Genomic DNA, 18,985 nt, shown 5'->3' on the forward strand with positions numbered 1-18,985 from the left:
ATTAGCATTTCTAGCATTCGATTATAACATAAAAAAACAGTCAGGAATTAAGTTGGTGAAAATGGAGATTGATGTTCTGTTGATATAAGATAACCGTGCCGTTATAAAAGAAAGAAAAAGGGATAAACCATTGTACCGACACGTGTGCTCCATAGGAAGTATATTAGCATCGAGCTAAGCTAACGTGCTCACGGCGAATAGCGCTGTGGCCTTCTTTCGAGCCAATTTTTGAAAATCGTTATTTTCCATTGCCGATTATTGCCACGTTTAGTGAATGCCTTACGCATTTTGTGCAGGGTGTTTTTTTTTTTGGACTCCTAGACCATCAAAAGGTTGGACTACTAGTCTGGAGATTGGATGCCGCGTGGGACACTGGTGAAGGACAACTTGGACTTCAAAGCCACCCGTCCCCTGGAGGGTGGTAGGACAGTTGAAAGGATTTCCCTTTATTTTTTTGTTAAATCTGAGATCTCAGTCATTTTTTTATGGGTCAGATCTGATACCAAAACAACTGATAACAATTTAGCTCACTGTGTTTTTTTCCCTTGTTATTCTTTATGCAGTTTCTGTTGCAGTTTCCCATCTACTCCTATTGTAAATATTCACTCAATATATTTTTTTATAAAAACCTCAGTCAGTGTGTCTTCTTCCTGTTGGAGGTTTCTCCTTGACTCTAACTAGAGTCTGCTGCTGGCCAATCTCACTGTGACCTTTAGTAGTGCACCCTAACTCAAATAGATTTATAAATTGACTGACAACTTAATAGAAGGGTGCCACTAGTAGCTGCACCTAGGGTGGCTACATATATATACAGTACATTCATCTTCGTGGATGTGGGAAAGACTTTTCATACTCACTGTTGGGACATCATGCACTAGTTCAAAAGTAATGCATCATTGTTGAAAATTGCCGTTTGCAAATTTTGTATCTATTGTAACAGAGCATTTTCAATAAAGGGGGTTCTAAAACTTGGATGTAAAAACACATCACGTCAAGTCAAGCTGCATTTGCTGAAAGAACGAAATGGTTGTTCAATTAAAACAGAATATTTGGGTGAAAAGATTCAATTCTTGCATGACGCACCTTCAAAGGCATCTTGGTATGTTCATTGAGCAAGGGAATGTCAAACACAAGCCTCCTCAATAGATGCTGCATCATTGAAGGTCTCAGTTTACTGCAGAGAAAATGGGAGGAAGTGTGAGTTAAATAGAAATGGGAAACAACAATGAGACTCATTCACTGACAATATTCCAACACAATTACATTTGTTCAAATCACCGTTTTCAAGAAGAATATGGTTTATGTGATGCCTAAAATTGTGAAATCGTATGGACAATCAATCATATTTCCCATATATTTGACGTGCTGGCATTTTGCACTTCACTTGATGTACGAGTAGCCCTGGCAAAGGTCGATTAAGGAGCAAAATACATGGCAATGAAAGTAGTTGGAATTGATTAATACTATTGTTAAACTGGACAGGATTTGGAAATAAAAATGTATATTTTAAAGTTGTGAGCTTCAAAATGTTCATGGGGCATCAAGTCCCCCCTCCCCCCAACTGTCTGGGATACATGCGTCAGAATGTGACGACTTCTAACGAAAATTGAAGTTGTCTTATTAGGGTGCATTCCAGAATGCCTTAAGAACGCTTTTTTAAAAAGCCAGAATTCTCATCACTGCAGGTGTAACACATTGGTGGTGGAGCTCGGCGATATCTCCCATGCTTTCCCGTTTAAAAACAAAAAAACAGAACAAAACATTATTCTGCATGCAAATGGCTGTCCTGCAGTACCCACACCAGACGTACATCCATCCATCCATCCATCCATCCATCCATCTTCTACCGCTTATCCGGGGCCGGGTCGCGGGGGCAACAGCTTTAGCAGGGAAGCCCAGACTTCCCTCTCCCTAGCTACTTCTTCCAGCTCTCCCCGGGGGATCCCGAGGCGTTCCCAGGCCAGCTGGGTGACATAGTCTCTCCAGCGTGTCCTTGGTCTTCCTCGGGGTCTCCTCCCGGTGGGACATGCCCGGAACACCTCACCAGGGAGGCGTTCAGGAGGCATCCGAATCAGATGCCCAAGCCACCTCATCTGGCTCCTCTCGATGTGGAGGAGAAGCGGCTCGACTCCGAGCCCCTCCCGGATGACCGAGCTTCTCACCTTATCTCTAAGGGAGTGCCCGGACACCCTGCGGCGAAAACTCATTTCGGCCGCTTGTATCCGGGATCTCGTTCTTTCGGTCACGACCCATAGCTCGTGACCATAGATGAGGGTTGGAACGTAGATCGACCGGTAAATTGAGAGCTTCGCCCTTTGGCTTAGCTCCTTCTTCACCACGACAGACCGATACAACGTCCGCATCACAGCAGACGCTGCACCGATCCGCCTGTCGATCTCTCGCTCCCTCCTGCCCTCACTCGTGAACAAGACCCCAAGATACTTAAACTCCTCCACTTGGGGCAAGATCTCCCCCCCCCCAGACGTACATCATTTTCCAAATCCTCATCCAGAGCATTAAGCAGATATTTGGAGGTCTGTTTCTTTTGGAATGAAAAAAAAAAACTACCTGTATCTTTTATAAAGCTCATACTCAGACGGTAACTCCAGACTATATATACATGGCTCTCAAGAATTCGCCAAAGCGGAGGAGACCAGGTTATCAACAACAGATATGACGCCATATGCCTTTTTTTTTAAATACCATGTTAGAACTGTAAACTGTCCTCTTACCCACAAACAGCAAGAAGACACTCTTCAATGGAATCCCTCTGTGCTTTGGTAAGGCAGCAGCCTTTCGACAAACGGTAAACCGTGTGAAGGAGGGAATCGATCAGTGATGCAAATGGCTCTGTCCCCGCAAACAGTGGAGCACATTTCGTCAGTAGGGGCAATACTGCGGTGCAGAGATACCTATTGAGGGCAAGAGCCATGTCTGTGGCACTAAGAGCTGCCTAACACAAAGAGAATCATGGAAGAAAAGAGGGGTGGGGGGGAGATTTCAACACCACAAAGAGGCATACAAACAATGAGATGAAACAGTGATGAAAATGACATTTTATGGTTACTTGGAAAAAGGAAAGCTAAAGCGCTCCCAAGCTTATGATCCAATCGTTTATATGGTATACAGCAGGGGTGTCAAACTCATTTGTGTCGCGGGCCACATTGTTACGGTTTCCCTTGTAGGGCCGCTATGAATTTTGGGAAATCATATAAATGTTTTCTCACCTCCGCATATTACATATACAGCGCACAACAAATTGATGTATAACTAGTTTTAAAATCAGAAGTCAAGAATAATGACTGTTTTTGTGGATTACAAATGACAATTTGAAACTTTGGTTCAGACTTTAGCAAGCATCATGGAACTTGACATCTTGACTTGCTTTCGCGGGCCACATAAAGTGATGTGGCGGGCCAGATCTGGCCCCTGGGCCTTGATTTTGACACCCGTGGTATACAGTATACTGTGTTCATTATTATTAGGCATTTGTTGTTTTGTACACTTTTTAATAGTCAATGCGATTTACAGGAAATAAAATTGTATTTGAAAAAAAAGTTGATTAACTCCCCCTTCTGACGTCACACCCTTCTTTAGATATGCTGGCCTTCCAGCAGCCACCCAGAACATAACATATCTGGACCATTGGACACAACACAGCAATAAAGAATACCTCCAGCGGCCAATTGAAAAGTATTGATGGAGAAAGGGAGTGATATTGTAACGTTTGATATATTTTGTGTCTTACATTAGCCAAAATAATTCCCCTCGTTAATTTTCATGCCATGTTGAGAACAGATAATACACTAATTTGGAACACAGCGTAATTATCTTTTTAATACTTTTGTAAATTTAGTTCCTGTATGGTAAAGCTTAAAGGCTACACATCGATAACGCCTTAATTAAGTTGAAATCTACACCAGCATGGTACGGTTCCTAAAATATTTAAAAATGTCATTAGCTACAAAATTCTCCATTTATTAAAGCGTTCTGCTGATCGACTGCAGAGAAGCGAGTAGACAGAATTCCTGAAGAACTCCGCCAAAATAGAAAATATTAAACATAGAACGCACACCAAAGGACCCAAACTAACAGTGTCCAATGAAGCTGCAGCTCTGAGGTCTGGTAGGAAACCGACTTCCAGCAGGTGAAGAAGGAAATTCTGATCTTGTACACCATATACACGGTCCAAAAACAGCACCATGGCCGCTTTATGGTCGGGACAGAAGCCAGCTGACATGTCTGGCTCCAACACCACTCCATCTGGGTAAAGCAATTTACTATAGTAAATGTCCAGTTTTCACTCTTACCTAAAATAATAGATGATATAATAATATTGAAGCTGATACAGGAGATGTAGTTACCTTTTCCCAGGTTCGGCATCGAGAATGGAATGCAGATGACCCCCACAAGATCTTCAATGGGAATGAGAGATCTTAGAATGGCTCTGATGCGGATTGCTTCACCTTTACCGGCATGTATCAACTGATGTAAAAGGATCATAGTGATAGATTAGGTTATGATAAAATTGTGTGTGTGTGAGAGTTTGTTTGTGTTACTCACATGCATCTCTGGACCGCAACGTCCAAGAAGGTCAATGAGAGCCGCATAGAAGGTCATGATGGCATTCCCCAAGTGGATGGTATCATCTTCTTCCTGTAGCCCATCATTACTGCATAGGTACACACACACACACGGACACACACACAAAATTGGATAATACTTGAACTTCAGTGTATGGTTGGTTTATTTATTTGTATTTGTTCATTTATGGATTCACACTAAAACCTGACATTCTCTCTTTTTCGCTCTCTCTCTCTCTCTCTCTCTCTATATATATATATATATATATATATATATATATATATATATATATACAGTCAAACCTCGGTTTTCGAACGTCTCGGTTCTCAACCAATTTGGTTTTCGACCAAAAATTTCGACGCGGCCGAGATGACCAGCTGCACGGATTCACACGAGCGCTCTGCATGTCGAACCATGTCACGGGGGGAAAAAGAATCGGAGCGATGAAGACGGTGATAACAAGGATGTGTATGCGCGTGTGCTTGTCCAGTTGTATATGTGTATGCGTGTACAGGTCATAGCTGCTTCGTCGAGGTCTGCTTATCATGAAGACAGTCCCGCCTTATCAGTCCATGGCCGAGAAGGAGGGGGGTGATGGTGGGGGCCCTAGATTCCATGCGTACTTCCATCCAGGGGAAAGGCCAGATAGCGTTGTTTGTTTTGGAGGGACGGCCGCCAACAATTTCAGACAGCCTTGAGTCCGTGGTCTGTATCTCTTCACTGGCGCCGATCAGCCCGAATCCGAAAACTCTTTCCGCAGCGTGGATTCCAACTTCTCCATGTTGTTGTCGATCGCGCGGAGTCTCTCCAAAACCGCAACAATAATGCGGTTGAGCTCAGTCCCCGCTTGAGTCTGAGTGTTGGACATTCGCGCCAAACCATCCAGAATGACCGGCAGCCTCTTCACTTCCAATAAAGCCTCTCCCGTCGGTTGAATTTTGCGATAGAACAGAAAGCTGCCAACACCAAACAGCAGCATCCTTGTTATCAAAAGGCCAATAATGTAGATGTCTTCCACATCCTCCACGGACAGTATTGCCAGGCACACCGGTCTCCACTTCCTCCATGGATCCAGGGCGTATCCGGCAGCAAATGTCCACGGAGGGCAAACTGTCTGCTCTTTCGGTCTAAAAAATTTTGTCGATTGCATCGAGAGACCAGCCAACTAATTCCATGGTTAGTTCTTCGGATGAAAAATTGGTTGGAGGCCAAGAAAAAGTTAGACAAAGACAGCACAAGGACTAAGTGGAGAGGGTGCGGGGTGGGGGCAGGAGCTGTGCAAAAAGCGTCCGCCTTCGTCGAGAGCCAAGCAGAAAGTGTTGCTTTCCATTGTGAGCGTTCAGTAAACATTTTATTTTAAAAAGAGCGTAGTTTCGGTTTTTGAACAGCCTTCTGGAACGCATTATAGATGAAAACCGAGGTTTGACTGTACAGTCATACCTCGGTTTTCGACCATAATCCGTTCCAAAAGGCTGTTCGAAAAGCGATTTGTTCAAAATCCAAAACAATTTTATTACCCCATGATTAGGGGGTAATACACCATGCAGAAATAACCCCCAAAAAACCCCACCAGTCAGATTTGCGGAAATCACAACAAACGCGTCTGCTCACAAGAAACGTTACACGAGGAAGTAAGTAAGCACAGAGTAGTCGAGTGGCGTAATCAGGTTTGCTCAGTTTGGTCGAAAACCGTTTTCGGTCGTAATCTGATCCGTAAAAATCTTGAACTTTCTGGTCGAAATGCGTTTCGGTCGATAACTGAGACGTTCGAAAACTGAGATTTGACTGTATATTTATTTATTTATTTATTTATTTTGGGGGTCAGCGCTTATTCATCCATGACTTAATTCTCCTTAAACGCTCCTCTGTGTGAAAAGTAAATAATCTTGCAGACTATCAAGTTACAGTCTCAAATTACAGTAAATGCACTAATAACTGTGAACGCATCGTGTTTTTAATTTTGGGGACTGTCTTACAGAATGTTGCTGCTTTCCGGTGCAGAGGAAGGACCATCTCTGAATGGATCAAGGGAAATCTTAATTGCTTCTTCCATTGTGGCCAACAGTCCGTCACCACCTTCTCCCCGAAGTGCTGGGCCGAAACATTCCGGTCGGCGGATAAGAAGTCTCACCACAAGGTTAGCATTCTCTTCCACACTTTCACCTATCGCAGAAGAGCAAGAACTAAATTGTAGTGCCGAGCGCTACTTTGGCAAGAACTTGATTAATTTAAGAGCTGAAGAAAAACAAAGATGCAGAAATATTAAAGAGCTCAATGTTAACCATTGCAAAATACAGCAAAACGCAAGAAGTCAAGGTAGCGTTCTCCTTCGACGGGGTTCCAGCCAATGTCAGGATATCCTTTAGACACCAGCATCGTGCAGCTCTGTAGTCCGCAGCCAGCCAGATACTGAACCACCTGAGAAGAAAAATGATCATATGTATTCATACTGATTAAGAAAATTAAACACCTACGCAAGTGCACATCGAGTTAAAGAAATTAAACTTCCCATGGTATCAAAATCAAATTCTTTCGCTCACTGTTTCATGAATAACATCCAAATGAGTAACGTAAGATGGTTAACGTTTGACCTGTATTTTTTTGGCGACTCTGACTCGTGTCTGTTATTGTCCTTGCCGCCATTTCTCCCTCCTACTTATGCCGGAAAACACACAGCTAATTTTAGCATTAGCTCGTGGACCCATGAGCCAAAAACGGGTAATAATCCTTTGAATGCCCGGTGGCATACATCAAGTGACGGGTCATCATCGCCACTTGTTGTTTAGGTGTGTGTGCTCGCAGATTGGAGATTTGATTTGGTTCAGGCGGCTCAAATCCTACAGTTGTGCCTCACACATAGCATACAATATATGACGATGTACACTTTCTGCTACTTATCACAGCAGCTGGAATATCACAACACACAGCAGTTACATTGACATGGATGGGAGCACACGAGGCTTTCGTCTATGCCATGATTTTGGGGCCTGTACTCATTCATTCATTCATCTTCCGAACCGCTTGATCCTCACTAGGGTCGCGGGGGGTGCTGGAGCCTATCCCAGCTGTCTCCGGGCAGTAGGCGGGGGACAGCCTGAATCGGTTGCCAGCCAATCATAGGGCACACGAGACGAACAACCATCCACGCTCACACTCACACCTAGGGACAATTTAGAGTGTTCAATCAGCCTGCCACTCATGTTTTTGGAATGTGGGAGGAAACCGGAGCACCCGGAGAAAACCCACGCAGGCCCGGGGAGAACATGCAAACTCCACACAGGGAGGCCGGAGCTGGAATCGAACCCTGTACCTCTGCACTGTGAAGCCGACGTGCTAACCACTGGACTACCGGGCGGGCCTGTACTCTTTTTGATTTATTAGTTGTGATAAATGACAATATACCTGCGATCCCAAAAGCTCATACAGCCAACACTGTTAAGGGCGTTTATTTATCATAACGCCCAATGTGCGGGTGGGGCACAACCTACCCACAACACGCAAGTTACCATCCATTACCATTAAAACTCATTCAGTACCAGCCAATTGTTGACCAAGTCTGAAAAGACGTTAAAAAACGTCTTTGGGAGTGAATGAGTGCAAGTGGAGTCTGATTTAAATATTTGCTGCATGTAAACCTCAAGCATCTGTCAATTTTAGGATGCAAATGCTGGTTCCAAAGCCTCAGCATACAGTATATGCAGAACAACAGCTAAGCGAGGTGAACCTTTTTCTGCCAAATCCGCAAGTGTGACCGTACGCATGTTCCGAATGATACATATGAAGAGCTTTACCTTCTCCAAATCTGGCTCTCTCAAAGCAAGGGCCAATTCATTGTTATCCATCACTGACGCAGCAGCCACATCAAGAGGGGTGGCTCCTCGCATCGATGGAGACGCTGAGGAGAACACAAGACAGTACAAATATCAAGGACACAACCATTTACTCTATTTCCTGAAAATACTACCCTTGTGTATTTCTCCACTCTGTAGCACTTTTTTAGTGGCACTTACAGTAAGTACTTTTGTATAATTTAGTACTTTGGATGACTACACCAACTCATCGGTAGCACTTTTTAATGGAATAAACAAAATTATTCGAATAAAGAGTTACTCTCTGTGCCTGCCTTGGAGTTTGATCAATTGCATATTATTAAAGGCTGTGCAGCTCTACTCGGACAGTAACTCACCAAGGCCAACGCTGCTGTTTCCCAGCAGGTAGCTGAGATGGTCAAACATGGCTTTCTGGTTTTGACGGCTGATTCGACAGAAGTAACAAAGAAAACGACAGCAGTTGGCAACCATTTTAGGGAAGGTGATTTCCTGCAAAACAAAACGTAAAGATAAGATATTGGCTATTGTAAGAAGAGGAAAGACCAAAAATGCCAAAGTGAAAACAAAACTTTCTTTTTGGATTGAGTGATGAGTGCAGTCGAATTATCAAAAAATATATACATTTTTAAAACAATGGGATAAACTCTGTCAATGTTTCCATTCGCGGCATTGAGCAGATTAGTATTGCACACAGAAGTCATCAAAGCATGGATGCAGATCAACTTCCCACTGCGGATGTCATGTTGATCTTTTTTTCGGTAAGATTGAATCATTAGTGCCTCTGCTGGTTGAAACGAAATAGTGAACTCCACTTTACCTTCATTGCTTCAAATTGGGAATAATCATTTCCCCACAGTCAAAAGAATTCCTAGTGTTGAGCGAATCGATTCTTTTGTCAAAAAACTGCTGAACAAACATCGGTCTTATGTAAACAATCAAATTTTACATAACTTCATGTTAAAGCTGGTCCAGAATGCCGCTGCTCGCCTCTTGACTGGTACTCGTAAGAGGGAGCATATAACTCCTACTCTGGCATCCCTTCATTGGCTCCCCATTCCTTTTAGAGTTATTTTCAAGAACCTCCTCTTTGTTTTCAAATCACTAAATAATCTCGCGCCACTTTACCTCTCTGAGCTCATCCGCCCCTATACACCTGCCCGGCGCCTCAGGTCTGTGGACCAGTCTTTGTTAGAAGTACCAAGAACTAAACTGAGGCTCAGAGGGGATCGAGCCTTTTCTGTTGCTGGTCCCTCTCTCTGGAATGACCTCCCACTGAACATTCGGCAAGCCTCCTCGCTGCCCATCTTTAAAGCCCTCCTCAAAACCCACTTGTATTCTTTGGCGTTCGACTCAGCATGATTTTACTGCTTGGTGCTTTCTACCGCCTTTATTACCATTTCGTCTTACTGTTTATTGTGTATGTTAAATCGCTCCATGTACAGCACTTTGTATGCAGCGATGGCTGTTTGAAAGTGCTCTATAAATACTGTTGACTTGACTTGACTTGACTTAAAGTTAAGGCCATGTTTGGGAAGTTCTTTTTATGTGAGTCGAGATTTGAAAAAAAAAATTAATGCACTTGGCAGATCTTTAATATTTCAGGCAGCCCTTGCATACCTTGGAAACGCCACTGAGTACGTTCACCATGACCTCCATGACAGTCTCATGCATTCCCAGAGCTCTCATCAAGTTAGGATGCTGGTAGAAGACTTTATTGTTCATAATGTCACTGCAGAAGAAAATAAAACACGTTGTTACTTGACGTTTTCATCCAAATATGAACACTTGCTTGATTTAAAAATCCAGTCTAAAAAAAAAAAGGCCACCGATGGAAAAGGTTGACAATTCTGCACCAAGTTTAAAGTTGTCTACGGAAAAGATTGTTTTGTGAATCTAATGTTGATTGTAGGATCAGAAGAGTAAATATTTTTCACCCCAGTCCCCTTATCATCAGCTTCTCCTCCTCTCTTCCCATTCGTACGCTCAGCAACAATCTTATCTGTCCAAGAGCAGCAAGCAGGTTGATGGTGTCCTCGATTGATACAGAGTTTATTGTGTAAGTCTTGGGGAGGGCCCGAACCTAGATGGAGAAGACACACACACTTTAACATTGAGCAATACTATTTTCATGGACGTAAATGTCATCATTTGCGTTGTGTTCCTAATTACAACGTATGCGGGATTCAAGTGAAATAAACATTTGAAATGGAATTGAAGGATTTATTTAGTATGTGTATCCTCTATTTATGATCGCTGGGACAATTTTCAATCGGGTTAGTTGATTTGTTCCCCAGCAAAGCCGAATTAGAGTAATTCCTGAATTAGCTTTTTCCACATGAATGAGACTCTGTTTTCTTTCAAGGTAAAGAAATAGCTTTTTCTTTTTTTTTTTAAGAGCATGAAATAATCCAATGCTTTGCAAAGGGGATGGGGGAGGGGGAGCACTGTACATTTAAGAAAACTTAACTGATATGTCTACTGTAAAAAAATAATGATTCAGAGAGCACACTGGTTTATTTCAATAATGATATAAAGGAAAGGTTCAATTTGTCGAGGATAATAATAGAGTGCTAAAAGAACTGCTTTTAAAAGCAGCAAAGCGTTCATTGCAATGCAGAATCGTCCAAATCAGCCTTTCTATCTTTTAGAAGCTCCAGAATTGTATCTCTGAATGCACGTTATGTAATCATTTTTGTTGGCATTTCAACATTTTTACACAGATGGGAAGGTTCTCCTTGCCACTTATCATTTTGCCTGCAATAAGCTTTACTTGTTGTTGACAATTTAGGAAGATGGAAATTAAAAAACAAAACAAAAACAAAACAGGATAGAACCTGTCCTCCAATGCCATCATACTGTCGGTGCAACAGGACAAACATGGCTCTGACAAGCTCTGGATCCTCGATAACCGATTCCTGAGCCCAGCGAACCATCGTCTCTGAAATCAATTGCTGTAAAGTACCTGATGAGACAAATTGAGAGAAATGGATTCCATTTTACAAGCAGATTCCCAACAATAATTCTTTATTTCCGGTCAATCAGATAAATTATCCAATAAACTAACACTCTGCTGACATCTTGAGCTTTGTGGAAACATTCATTTTACACATTGTTAAGGTTGAGAGGGACATGAATAATTTATGATTCACGGAGTAATGTGAGCATCTCAAAGAAAGAACTTCACCCTTTGCATTGCCCATTCAGCGTCAGTATCGTGAATTGGAAATGAAGCCAGAGGGCGGCCATCTTACATTGCCACTTTTACTGACAATTTATGTTTCAATTTCATGAAAACGCCACAGACAGTGGAACTTACTTAATAAACATAGGTCTTTTTCACCAAGATAGCCAGAAGATGGCACCAAAGCAAAGAGCAAAAAAAAAAATCACGAAAAAAGGAGTTGTCCCCTCCTCACTGCTTAGCTTCATATTCACGACTGGTGCAGATTTTAGGATACAGGTAACTTACTGCATTGTCTATCTGCATTTTCCTTTGGCGAGTTGACAATCTTGTTCTTCAGTGAAGACACTTTTTCCACCAACGACATCAGTCGACCTCGAATAGTGAAATGACTGTTTCCATCGAAAGAGCCATCTTCTGTTAACTCTATACCTGAGGCAAAAGAGACATTACACTCAGTAATCGTTGTACAGACTGGTAGATATGTCTACTTTACAATTCCACAATGATGTTTAGAGCATCACAACTACTCATGAATTATTTTTGCCTTGAGGAAGCGGCAGAGCCAACAAATACCCACTAGACGAAACGCTTTGTTGCGGTAGGCCTACAACAGGTGTAACAAACTCACGTCGATGCTGTTTTGTTTCTTGTTAATTCAGTACAGGAGCTATCTATTGTCAGTGATTATATATAACTGCAAAGCACTCCTTCCTCCTGTGATTAAAAAAATATGTTTTTATTACGGGACTGAAAACAAATCATTTAGATTCGGAGGATTACCGGTAGTTGACAGACACGATTTTCATCATAGTGTCGACACAAAAATATACATATATCCATGCAATTCTCCTATTAACAACATACTTAATTAATACAGTGAATAATCTTATATAATACAAATTATTGTTATGCGCTCTGGTGATCCTGATTAAAGAGCTTTTGTTGTTGTTTAACTTTTTGTACGTTGAAATAAATTTACCACAGTGTTTCATGAGGTCCTCATGGAAGTCGAGCAACTGTTCTCGGATATATTCGGGACAGGGGCACTCCTGCATCTCCTTTTTAAAGTTCAGCAGCATGTTAATCTGCAGGAAAGATAGTTTCAAGATCAATCCAGTTTTAATTGCATGGCCAAATAAGGTGGGAGTGTTGCTTAACTTGGACCAGAAAAATACATTTAGCATTTGGATGCTACTTCAGATATAAACACTAATACAAGAGTGTCAAGATGACTGAGGATCATAAAATACTGACAATAACAGATAACTGATGAGAAGATGAGTTTTTGAGAAATTTCACAAACAATTTGGACAGGCCTCTGCTGACAAGCTGCAAAGACGTTGAATAATGAATGAGAATATCCACAAGTACCGTTCAAATACTTTTGGAGGGCGGTGTCGCTCTTCAAGCAATGTCGTTCTCTTAGTTGCTTACCTGTTCCTGAGGTGGAGATCGGAACTCTTTGGTCTTCTTAGCGGTGAGAGCAGCAGACATGTTCAAGGCGAGCATCACTTCGTTGTAGCGAAAGCGTTGGTTTTCTTGCAGACAGGCTACGAAATCATCAGAGAAGGCAACCACTGCTTCGATACGATGCCGCACCTGGCAGTCGCACAGATACTGAAGAACATGGCACATCTACGACACACAAAAAGTGCATGACACCTTTTAAAAAAAAATTGTGCAACCACTTCAGAAAAGCTCAAATGAGGATGCTTGTATGTACGTACAGTATATACCATATTTTGCACACTAAAAGGCACACTGGATTATGAGACGCACTTTCAATGAATGGCTTATATTGTAATTTTCTATCATATATTGGACGCAGTGCATTATAAAATGCAATCTACAATGCATCCACTAGATACAGCCACACTCCTTCTGTTCAATTCGAGAGGCGTTTATGACCGCTTCCGAAAAAAACGTAATTTAACGATTACTTCAATGAAACTACGAAAATTAAAAATAATGCATCAAAACAGAAAATCAAGCGAGGAAATCACAAAATAAATTCAATAGCCCCCCCTTGGCATTTCCTTGAGCGTAGATCCAACGGAACGATCAGATGTCAGTAAAATGTAGACTGGACTGTCTCAGAAGTGTTTGTTATTTATTCCTTTGTTGTGTATTCACAAACGAGGAAATCACTAAATAAATTCTGAAAACCAACACCAGAGCTCTCCTTTTTTCGGAGCTGCAACAAAAACTTATTTAATAAGTTCAGTTCACTGAACTAACAGCAAGTTAATACAAGCCTGTCTCCAGCAAGGAGCCATTTTGGGGTCGACATATTACCGTAATGACCACCGGATTTTAAGGCGCATTGTAAGCTTTTAGGACAATGGAAGACTTTTCGTTGTGCCTTATATAGTGTGGAAAAAACAACAATTTGTTTTAGTGAAATTGGGTTTACCTGAAGTTTTACAGGCTCAGGTAGTTTCATCTGCAACAAGCCCTCCTTTGGGATGCTTTTCCCTTCATCCTCTGTCTCCTTTCCCAACTTCCTATGCATTTCCTCTTGCACTTCACATTTCTCGGAGAACACAGACGGCTCAATCAGTCGCAGTATATTCTTCAGATCTCCATTTTGGAAAACGCCCATGATGAGCATGGTGTAAAAAAGCTTTATGAGCGGAACAAAGAGAAATTCAGTGCTGCCCCCAATGGGATCCCTGACATGCATGTTGCCCTCAGAGACTGCCTCGGTCAACATCTCAACCGTTTTGGTTTTTAGAATGTCCAAAGGGAATTCAGGACTGTACTGGCAAGAATCGATTGCTCCTGAGCCATTGTTGGAATTCCTACGTGGTGATGTTCCGGAACCCCAGACAAAACTTGGGGATGAAAATTGCATTCTTGGTCTCAGGGAAGTGCTGAGCCCAATGCCAGGCACGCCATGTTTTTTTTCCTTATTGGGAAAAAGTGTTATACTCTTGGTTTCACCAGTCATCGGAACAATGTACTCATTGTTCATCATGAGTCGAGCGGTTGCGTAGTTGCTCAGGTGGACGTCAATCAAGAGGTCATAATACCCTGCACGAAGCAAACCTGAAATGAAAACATACAGAAAAATATTAACTTCACTCTTAACAGTCAGAGCATAACACTTCAATTTGCCAACCATTCTGAGCATCCATCCATTTATTTTCCAAACTGCTGAGTGGTCTCAAACCTAAGGCGTGTGGGCCATTTACAGCCTGCAGGATGGTATTTTACGGTCCGATATTTGACATCAAAATCAAATATTAGTGCAACACCCACCTTTGTTGCTGTGTTGTTACCATGAGTGATTTGTGTGTGTGTGTGTGTGCATGCGCGAATGTATTTTTATTCACATATGTTTCTTATTAAATGCAAAATGTAAATTTTTCTTTACTTTTAACGTTACTGAGGTATTGGAAGCATTTTTATAACCAACCTCCTTTTTAAAAGGAATTTAAAGTTTAAATTCTAAATTCTTTTTTACTGGCTTCTGATTTCAAAACTACCAGTAGTAATTTGGTGTTATGAGGTGATCGTACAATTGCTGTATGTGAGTTTGCAGTTATAATAGCCCTCAGAGGGACCATAACTACAATGCTGCCCGTGAGAAAAATTTGTTTGAAACCCCTAACATAGAGGCTAGAATAGCTCAGGCTCATGAAAGCTTTTCAGAAAATGTAATTTGAAGTGACACCAAGTGAAAAGATATCCTGTCATCCAGTCCCAGACAGTTTTTTTTTCAAAACTTTCCGAGGAGACAGGGTAGCAACAAGAACAGACAATTTCAAGAAGAAAAAAAAACAGGTGACAGTGTTCTTTTGTTTAGCACAGGAGCACCACAACATGTCTTGAATGCACAGAGAACGTTGGTGTGCTCCACAAAGACATCATTAATCAATTAGAAATGCTGAAGGGAGCATATGAATCACCGAGGCGATGAGCGAGAGCACTGGGTCGACAATCTTGTTCTTGTTCCGAAGAATTTTTAATTGTCTCAACTGTTATTAATATAGCTTGAGAAGGTTGTACTTTTTTTTAACATACTTGATGCAGTCCACGCACACCCAGATGCAGTATCGGACACCACCACCCAATTCATAAATATTTTTAGCCTTCCATTCAATTATTTTATTCAATCATCATGTGCTCCAACACTGACCGAAAACTTTGAATTCTCAGAATTTACTGCATAACAATTAAAACAGATAATTACGGCCTCACCTATTGAGTAAGAGGACAAATTTATGTGAAGCAAAACTAAATCACAGGCTATTCGGATGCCTCATTGGCAATGAACCCATAAAACTAATGAATGGCCATTCAGCTGATGACCACTTCTGTCCTCCCTCTCGTTGGCCATCCCTCAACAGGCATGGTTTCCGATGATCTCACTGACTCTAGCTATTGAGCGTGTTGTACATCTTGCAAGTTGACTACCATCCCAATCACCCCCTCTTTTCACCTCGCACTGGCGCCTGCCATGCCATTCATTCATTCATTCATTCATTCATTCATTCATTTTCCGATCCACTTTATCCTCACAAGGGTCGCGGGGGGTGCTGGAGCCTATCCCAGCCATCATCAGGCAGTAGGCGGGGGACACTCTGAACCGGTTGCCAGCCAATCGCAGGGCACAGAGACGAACCACCACTTACACACTCACACCCAGGGACAATTTAGAGTGTTCCATTTAATGGTACCTGCCACGCATGTTTTTGGAATGCGGGAGGAAACCGGAATACCCGGAGAAAACCCACGTAGGCCCGGGGAGAACATGCAAACTCCACAAAGGGAGGCCCTAACCACTGGATCACCGGGCTGCCCCTGCCATGCCAGTGTTGTGTAATTTCACATTTGATGAACGGGCAAATACAGTTTCCACAATTTAGCTTCTTTAAAGCAAATACTTAGTCAGTGAATGAAGCTTTACTTGACAATTTCACTTTCATGCGACTCACCTGGCATATATTTATTCTCTATAGCATGCAGAAGCTGGGCCTCATCCACGTGAGAACAAAGGGAGTGAGCGACCCGGTTGTTTCCCAATGCACAGATTGCAGAATACAACCTGAGGGTATGGTAATGAAACTTTAATAAGTCTCTCCTTTCTGTCAATTCCAAGACATCCAGTGACCTGAATGACACACAGAGGCTTGAATGAGATATGAAAGAGCACGGGACTGTATCAAAGTATCAATGAGAAAGGGAGGTGGCTAGCAGTGGGCGTGTGCATTCAACCTGTTCTCTTCAGGGATGTGCAGAGACAAAAACTGCAATGGTTCATTGCATTGAACTTGCCAGCCATGTCGGTCATTCACTCGGGATACTGAAACCTGTGAAGATAACTGTTAGTATGTACACGAGTATTGCGTACAATATAAACAGATATAGAGTATCAACAAGCATTACCTTGGGGTAATGATTGGGAACACGGCTCCATAACACAGGAGTGAGAAACTGGACATGCAGCCGGGGAGGACATTGGGGGACTGAATTCTTCCTCTCACTCAAAAATAAACCAGCTGACAGAGGCATCACATTCTAACAGGGAGAACGGAAACATCATGTCAAAATCAAGTGTTGCAGACAACAAAGTCTTTTCGAGTTTCATTCCATATTGCTGTAACCTGTAATTTATCGAAGGCGAGTGAGAACAGATTAGCATTCGCAATGCCGACCTGGCTGCAGACAGCAGAGTCGAGCAAAGCAAAAATAAAATAACAGCGAATCCAAATACATCCCCCAAAAAGTACAATTGGGTATTGTTACATCTTTACATAATGCATTACATTACATCAGAGAATTGTGAATTTTAAAAAAATGAAAAATAGATAAATAAAAATAAAGAGCAGTAGAGGTTTTTGACAGAATGGTTTTGTCTCCCAACAAATGAATCAACTATTTGCCATGCCTTTTTTTGAAAGTGCGTGTCTCCTGGTGAAAATGCACAGGATGCATTTTAGAGAAGTACAGTAAATGGGTCACACTTTTTTTTTTTTTACCTTCGTCACATAATGTGGGAGGAGCACAGCCTCAAAAGTTGAAAAATCATTTGAAGGAATCTCCTTGAAAACGGGGTGTGAAAGCATGCTGAATGTTGCTCGGAGCTTCATGACTTTTGTGTTCGCTATACCAGAAGTGTGTAGTCATCTCACCTTAATCTGCCCCAGTTCAAACTGGAAGACATTGGGGCTGGTAGCCTTGGCAAAGACGGCGGGAAAGAGTTTAGTACTGGGCTCCACCTGAGATAGAACACTTTCATTAATCTAATGATTCAATTCAAAAAGAAAAAGAATCGGCATGAATGACAGACTCCTCCTTCTATCACTTTCTGAGATGCATACCTGATAGTATGTGCTGAGCTCTTTGCCATTCGCGGTAAAGGATAGCAGTCCGTTTGCTGTGTCAACCAAGCACCCAATCTCTAAACCATTATTACTTCTTCCGTCTGGGCTGCTGCTCTCTCCAGCCCACACCATATAGCAGTTACTGCGCTTTATACTGGAAGATGGACGGCATTTGAACATGACAGTGAGATTTGCATCGATCATATACATCTGTGGTCATTGGTCAGTTTACACGCATGCAACATGCGCATTTATGGCATAATAATTTGGAGATTTCATTTTAATCTCTCTCTCTCTCTCTCTCTGTCTGAGTTTTAAACAATTGTATCGATGGAAAAATGGGATGAAAAGATGTGTGAACAGCTGAAAGACATTTGCACTCTTGAACCAAAATCAACATTTGCCATGCTCACAGACCCTCGCAAACTTTTGCTGCTCAGTGGGATCGGGGTTTTAGTCCCCTTGAAGAAAGATGACTGAAAAATCAAATATCAAACCCATTAGAGCACGGGTGTCAAACTCAAGGCCCAGGGGCCAGATCTGGCCCGCCACATCATTTCATGTGGCCCGCGAAAGCAAATCAAAAAAGTCAACTTTCATGATACTTGCTAAAATCTGTACCAAAATTTCTAATTCTCATTTTGAATAAAGAATAGTGATACTTTACGCATTATCTTGTGACCAAACCACTCATTTCCGTCACTTAAACAACAGGTGAATAAACCGTTATTCTTGACTTCTTTATATGGTTTCAGTCATAATGGCCCTCCAAAGGAAATGGTAACTCAAACTACATGTTCACTCTTCACATCATTGTTTCATTTGTGTACATCAAAAACAGAGTTTCGCATTTCTCTGACCAAGTTGTGAATATTTTTTTTCTTTGTCATACAGTGCTGCCTTTTCCCTTCTTTCTTGCGAGATAGTCCGTCCACAAATTACAGTGCAAAAAGTAATATCGTAAATGTGAATCCTGTCCACTCTTTCAATCAAATCAGTCTTCCACATACCCAAACTTACAATTTAGAATAATGATCTTAAAAACTTTTAGTTGCAGT

At 41.9% G+C, this 18,985-nt stretch overlaps 1 protein-coding gene across 4 annotated transcripts in view; it reads right to left on the reverse strand.

Annotated features, from left to right (window-relative positions):
• Window positions 1-18,985, reverse strand: part of ryr2a (ryanodine receptor 2a (cardiac)) — a 98,766-nt gene that overhangs the window by 44,244 nt on the left and 35,537 nt on the right. For all 4 annotated transcript variants that reach the window (XM_052070953.1, XM_052070951.1, XM_052070952.1 and 1 more), the window contains exons 34-54: window positions 17,925-18,081; window positions 17,736-17,822; window positions 16,990-17,121; window positions 16,819-16,913; window positions 16,539-16,714; window positions 14,012-14,646; window positions 13,033-13,233; window positions 12,578-12,683; window positions 11,884-12,027; window positions 11,249-11,376; window positions 10,349-10,494; window positions 10,032-10,143; window positions 8,771-8,903; window positions 8,376-8,479; window positions 6,867-7,002; window positions 6,561-6,747; window positions 4,564-4,672; window positions 4,365-4,485; window positions 4,094-4,263; window positions 2,733-2,953; window positions 1,084-1,174 (exon numbers count right to left, since the gene is read on the reverse strand). In XM_052070953.1, the coding sequence (XP_051926913.1) occupies window positions 1,084-1,174; window positions 2,733-2,953; window positions 4,094-4,263; window positions 4,365-4,485; window positions 4,564-4,672; window positions 6,561-6,747; window positions 6,867-7,002; window positions 8,376-8,479; window positions 8,771-8,903; window positions 10,032-10,143; window positions 10,349-10,494; window positions 11,249-11,376; window positions 11,884-12,027; window positions 12,578-12,683; window positions 13,033-13,233; window positions 14,012-14,646; window positions 16,539-16,714; window positions 16,819-16,913; window positions 16,990-17,121; window positions 17,736-17,822; window positions 17,925-18,081 (3,391 nt within the window). The remainder of the gene's footprint in view (window positions 1-1,083; window positions 1,175-2,732; window positions 2,954-4,093; window positions 4,264-4,364; window positions 4,486-4,563; window positions 4,673-6,560; window positions 6,748-6,866; window positions 7,003-8,375; window positions 8,480-8,770; window positions 8,904-10,031; window positions 10,144-10,348; window positions 10,495-11,248; window positions 11,377-11,883; window positions 12,028-12,577; window positions 12,684-13,032; window positions 13,234-14,011; window positions 14,647-16,538; window positions 16,715-16,818; window positions 16,914-16,989; window positions 17,122-17,735; window positions 17,823-17,924; window positions 18,082-18,985) is intronic.

The sequence above is a fragment of the Hippocampus zosterae genome, chromosome 7 (genome assembly GCF_025434085.1).
Source record: "Hippocampus zosterae strain Florida chromosome 7, ASM2543408v3, whole genome shotgun sequence".
In the NCBI taxonomy this organism is placed as follows: domain Eukaryota; kingdom Metazoa; phylum Chordata; class Actinopteri; order Syngnathiformes; family Syngnathidae; genus Hippocampus; species Hippocampus zosterae.